Raw genomic sequence first — 6,000 nt, forward strand, 5'->3', positions numbered from 1 at the left:
AGATAGACAATATCTCCAGCCTTTTAGAAAATTTAAAAAGTATATTGTTCCTATTTTTATTGATTATCTAGTAATTAAATAAATTAGCTATAGAATTAGCTCGAACAGAAAAGCCTGCAAGTTATATAACAATTGAAGATTTTTTGGACCTGAAAACTGATTTTTCTTTGATTTGTTAAAAATGACATTACTTTAGACAGAATGACTGAAAATCAGTTCATCATACTGGAACTTATACTGCAGCAATGTGCTATGTGTATATATTGCTATATATTATATACTTATTTCCAGATTATAAAAGATTTTAAAAAATTTGTCACTGATCTGTTTGTTCTACATTACAGAGCAGAACATGTTTCTAATTTTAGTCAAGACCTTATTGAAACTTTTAGAAACAAAAGTAGACGGAGAAGTAAACTTAATAGTTGTAGCTTATCATTGTTTATAATTTAAAACAACTCATAAAATTTTTTGAATAAAAACCATAAAATAGTCTTTCTTTAAATAAAAAATGTAAAATTACAAAAACGTTTTATATATTTAAAATACACAAAAAAAAATTCAAAAGCCCACCCCCCAAATATACACATGATTGCAAATGGTTAAGATCAACTCTTCCCATCATTTTTATCAATAAAAAAAAACATAACCTAAAAGTAGATAGATCAAGCTTCAAAAATAACTCTCATTTTTGAAAGAAAGTAAATGAAAATAATATATATATATATATATATATATATATATATATATATATATATATATATATATATATATATATATACATACACACTCAAACCTCTTTTAATGTGGTCCTTTTTTATGCGATACTTTATTAGTGCATTTTGTTTTATGCGATTTTTTTTGTGCGATCTCATATAATTTAATTTTTAAACGAGCAATAATTTCAATCTCAACGATTAAAATGTGTAATATGTATGTACATACATCATTATATAGTTACTGTTATGAACATGCAACCGCAAGTTGCGTTACAAGTTAACTTTTAAATATTTTTTATATAAGAGTTAAATTGAATTTTTGTGTAGCAATGCAAAGAGTTTTTTTATGCTGTCCGTATCTAACCGCATAAAAAAAATGTTTTTAATATTGTTTTGGAAACTATTTTTTATAGGTACTCCTGAAGTTTTATGTGATTTTAATATTGTTTTGTAAACTTATTTTTATAGGTACTTCTATAAAAATAAGTTTACAAAACAATATTAAAATCTAGGCCTTGGCGGAAGTAAATGTGTGTGAGAGCGGAGAAAAGTTCTTCTAAAACAAATATGGCGAACCATGCAAGCTGCTCCTCTAAACAGCTTCTTACCAGAGCTTTTGGTTTTTGCACGAGCTATCTGTTTATTCATTTACAAAATTGTTTATTAAATACAAAATTTGCTTTTATACTTGTTACAAGAATGTTTGTAATGACACACAAATATATACATAACATGTCACAAGAATATATACATAACAAGCATCATTTATTGCGCTACAAAAAAATTCTTTAGGTGAGTGTTGTCTTTGGGTTTTCACACTAGCTATCCATATATTTATTAACAACATTAATCATTTGATAAAAAATTTGACAAAGAGCTATAAAATTTTTTATTTTTTTTAGAAAATGTTTTATATTTTCTTACTGTAATAGAATGCAGGCATTTTAAGAATTATTAGAACAAATAGTTTTAAATTTCATGCTAAATAAACATTAAACAGAAAAAAGGATATATATCTTGAGTAATGAAACTAGTTTAAATATTAAATTTTCAAACATTACAATCACTTCTCTACCTTCACCAGCATGTCACTAAACCAACCTTTATTCAGTCTAATTGATCTTCAAAAATTATTCTTGATCTCATAATCATTGAATCAGTCGGTTGAACTAATGAGATTATTATTGGTCCTCCTTTAGGAAATAGTATACAAAGTCCTGGTATTATCCAACTAATATTTGTTTTGAATAAAATTACTTTACCAATTAAAAATTTAATTATAAAAAAGGAAATTATATTCTTTTTAACAATTAACTGGCTGAACGGAACTGGGAAAATTAGCAGTATCTATTGTAAAGTCTGCAATGAGTTCATTCCATGCATCCCTTTTAAAAAAAAACAACAAGAAAAAGGCAAACTACCCTGGTTAGCCCAAGGACTTTTATTGCTAATGAAACAAAAAAAAAAGAGCTCTGGTTTTTTAACTAAAAAGCAAATGGAAAATAATCTCCCTGGCTAATAAAAACAAGATATTTGAAAACTTTTAAAAAAAGAAATTCCAGCTGTAATTCATTCTTTTAAGCACTTTTTAGCCAACAACAAAAATAATCAAAAAATACATTTTGCCTAACATTAATAGCAAACATATTGACAGTAATTATATTAACGCATTGCGCTCTATGTCTGTCAAGTCTGTAGTGATAGAATTTAGATTGTACTGAACAAATACTGATCTAGGTAAATCTGCCTTTGTTATTGAGCCATAAAAATCTCATTTCATTTGATTATAAATCTGTTCTAAAACACCTCGAACCATTTAACAGCTACAAATCTACTGGTGAAGATCAAATAAAAACTTACATGTCTAAACCATGCATCAATACAACAGGATCTCCATGCCATAACTTTTTAAATGTCGATGGAACAAGGAATAGTACCAAAGGCTTGGCTTGTAGTTAATGTAACTCAATTGTTTAAAAGTAGCTTCATGATTGACCCTAACATTTACATTAATATTTAATGCATTTAAATTAGTATTTTGATTATAAATATTAAAATGCTAAATTAATGCAAACAGTACAGAATAACACTCTTTACAAATGAATATTGTGTTTCAACTGAACTTTTAAGTTTAAAAAGTTCAAAAAATAATGCACATCAATATGATAATTTTAACTTCTAAAACATTTATTGTTCACTTTAAGATCAAGATTGTGAAACCCTAGAATGTTTTCTTTGTTGCTGTTGTTGTTATACAACAACACTAACTAATGGGACTATGCAATAACACTAAATAATAGTAACTATTGGGACAAATTGCAAAGTAAAAAATCATACATAAATATACATTATTGGTATTATATAAAATAAATAGGCCATTTTAAAAGTTAGGGTAATATGGCCAGTTATTGATTTGGTTAATAAATTTGTAAATTTTTTTTTTAATCAGTTGCACATAAAAACCAAAGTAAGGTTACGCCCACAGTAACTACCCAATAGAGCAACGGGACAAAGCTATGACAGCAATTGTTGCTGGTATTTTGGTTAAAAAAATGATATTCCTCTGAGACCTACAAAGTTTCTAGATCAACTTTTAGAAATTATCTATGTGATAAGATTTTTTTGTGGGAGATATATAATCTATGTAGTAAGATTTTTTTTGTGGTAAGATATTTGATAATCTAGTTATGTGATTTTCAACTTTTTTTTAATTTCATAAACATGTATTGCATTGTTTTGTTGTTTAAATTATGTTTTTTAGTTAAGTGGCCGAATTACCCCATTTATGGACTTTTCAAAAATGATTTTCATTATTAAGTTGTAGTTAAAGTTTTAAAGCTACATGGCTGATTTTCACATAAAATGTGCATCTTGTAGGAGTAATTTTTGAATAAAATCTAAAGGTTTATAGCTCTTGTGTTAAGCAAATTATTGAAAGCAAAAAAACAAACAGTAAAAGTATGGCCATATTACCCTATTTGACGGTATACAAATACTGGACAGGTTATGTTAATTTACCGTCCAGGTTATGAATTTTTATTGCATAATATTAAGTGTAAGACACACACCTATTTATAATTAAATTAATTAAAGATTGCTAATTTCTTTTAATATATTTTTAATAAATGTTTTTTTTCTAAAGGTAATCAAAATGCCTCAAAATCTGGTACAATCTTGAAAAAATTTATAAAGTTCAAACAACTTTGTTTATACTCTAAATATATTTTTTACTTACTTGACTATTGAACATTCCTCAGTTATATATCCTTTAATACTTGATCAATTTTTAATAAGCAATCCAAAATCTAATCAAAAACGTAAAATAACAGTATAAAAGAAGCTGGTATAAAAGCTAAATTTGTAAAAAAATTGTAATATCTAAAGTTAAGTATAAATTTTGTAGCACTTTTTTATTTATACAACATACAACATCATCTTAAAAAAAAAGGATTATTTCAACATTTTAACAAATTATTTTATATTTTAGTTTTGATGTTAATGAGTTTTTGATTTTTTCAAAAAGAGAATATTTATGTCATTTTCAACAATAATTTATGAAAACAAATTTTATGCAGTTCATCATTTATAATTATTCTGACATCAATTGTTACTATTTGTAACCTGTAGTGCAATAATGAGCAAGCATGGTTAACATGAAATTGCATAAAATTTGTTTGTCAAGAAAATATTTATTTTTGAAGATTAAGAAGAAACTTAAAGATCATGCTAAGATCAGGTTAAGATAATTAAAATATATAGAGTTGCTCCAAAAAACTAATAATGGGAAAGCTTGAAAATAGTAGCGCTGCAGTTAACTCGAATCCAATTTTAGTTATTTTGACAGCATGCTGAACTACTATCAACTTGTCCTATACTGAACTATTATCAATTCAACTATTATCAACATCCCTCGTAGTACCGCTCAACTAGAGTTGAGAGAGGGTTGTAACCACAAAAAAGGAGCCTCCTTGACTGTAGTTGTATATTATTTAAAAAAAAAATTTATTGCATAAGACTATAATAAAATATGGGCAAAAGTAAAACATTAACATTTAAATATAATGATAATGAAACTTCTACTAAAAATAGGATTCATATTAACTGCACCATATAAGAAACATACCAAGTTATAAGATGATAAAGATTAAATAATTAGTTTGCAGATTATTTTTAGTAGTTTTTTCTTTGTTGATTGTTGTTTTTCTTTGTTTGAAACGGTAAATTTTATCATGATTTTAGGCAGACTGAATGGTGAGTTCTGTTTAATTTTTTTTTGCACAAAATTTTTCAGAGAAGGGTATAGCTGGATACATATCTCTGCTCTCTATTCTTTTGGTCAGTGTTGTCTTTTCTTTAGTGACTTAAAATTAGATAAAATTAACTTAAAACTGATATCATCAAACTCAATAAAGCACAAAAATGTCTTAAAACAATAATTATTATACAATAAATGCTCTGCTGGTAATTGTATTTAATGCCTAAAAAAATGTTGCTACAACAAACCTTATAAAAAGAAATCTGGAAAAACTATTTTTATGTTTCACAGTAATAATAAGCTGTCAGGTTACTATTACAAGGCATTCTCAGTAAGTAATTCTTTACTTATCTTTATAGTTTACATATAGTGAATCACAAAGTTCAATGAAAATTTTTTACTGATAATGCTTTATCAGTAATAATACTAATAATAGTAATAACTAGCTGATAACTTATCAATAGTATCAGTATTGTTACTAAAAATACATTTTTATCAACTGAAGTTATATATCCAGTTTACTTTAATAACTTCGATCAGCCAGCACTAACAAATATCTCGACACCAACATTATTATGGCATCCTCACTATCCTCCAAAAATGATAAAACAGCACAATCAAAAAATTTTTTTATAGTAAACATATAGAGTAAACACTAAATTTAAAATAAGCAATTGAATTTAACTTTGATTTTTTCGTAAACCATATTTACCAATAAGTAATAGTAAAAAAGAGCTCAATTGCCAAAAAAAACATTTTCACAACCATTAGAAAATTTTTTTTTTTATTTATTTGATTGAAAAAATGTGTTTTATATATACTAGGGTAGATCAAAAAATTATTCTATTTATAATATTTATTGAGCAACTTAAACTTTGATTTATTTATATTTTAGAATCAAATCTAGGAAGGAAATACTCCTATTCAAACCTGGATCCGCGCCCCGCATTGCGAATAAATCTGTGATAATTTTACGTAATGTTTTTGTTGCGAACAGCGGGAGCGATTAATTCGATATCTTTATGC

At 26.0% G+C, this 6,000-nt stretch overlaps 1 protein-coding gene across 2 annotated transcripts in view; it reads right to left on the reverse strand.

Moving 5' to 3' along the window:
• Nucleotides 1-5,090, reverse strand: part of LOC100199224 (proto-oncogene tyrosine-protein kinase receptor Ret) — a 28,255-nt gene extending 23,165 nt beyond the window's left edge. Inside the window, exons 1-2 of one of the 2 annotated variants that reach the window (XM_065816874.1) lie at nucleotides 4,843-5,090; nucleotides 3,955-4,024 (exon numbers count right to left, since the gene is read on the reverse strand). In XM_065816874.1, the coding sequence (XP_065672946.1) occupies nucleotides 3,955-3,969 (15 nt within the window). In that variant the 5' untranslated portion in view covers nucleotides 3,970-4,024; nucleotides 4,843-5,090. Of the gene's footprint in view, nucleotides 1-3,954; nucleotides 4,025-4,842 lie in introns of those variants that run through there. The other variant, XM_065816875.1, reaches the window with a different exon arrangement.
• Nucleotides 5,091-6,000: the final 910 nt, after the last annotated feature.

Source organism: Hydra vulgaris, chromosome 13 (assembly GCF_038396675.1).
Source record: "Hydra vulgaris chromosome 13, alternate assembly HydraT2T_AEP".
NCBI classification, from domain to species: domain Eukaryota; kingdom Metazoa; phylum Cnidaria; class Hydrozoa; order Anthoathecata; family Hydridae; genus Hydra; species Hydra vulgaris.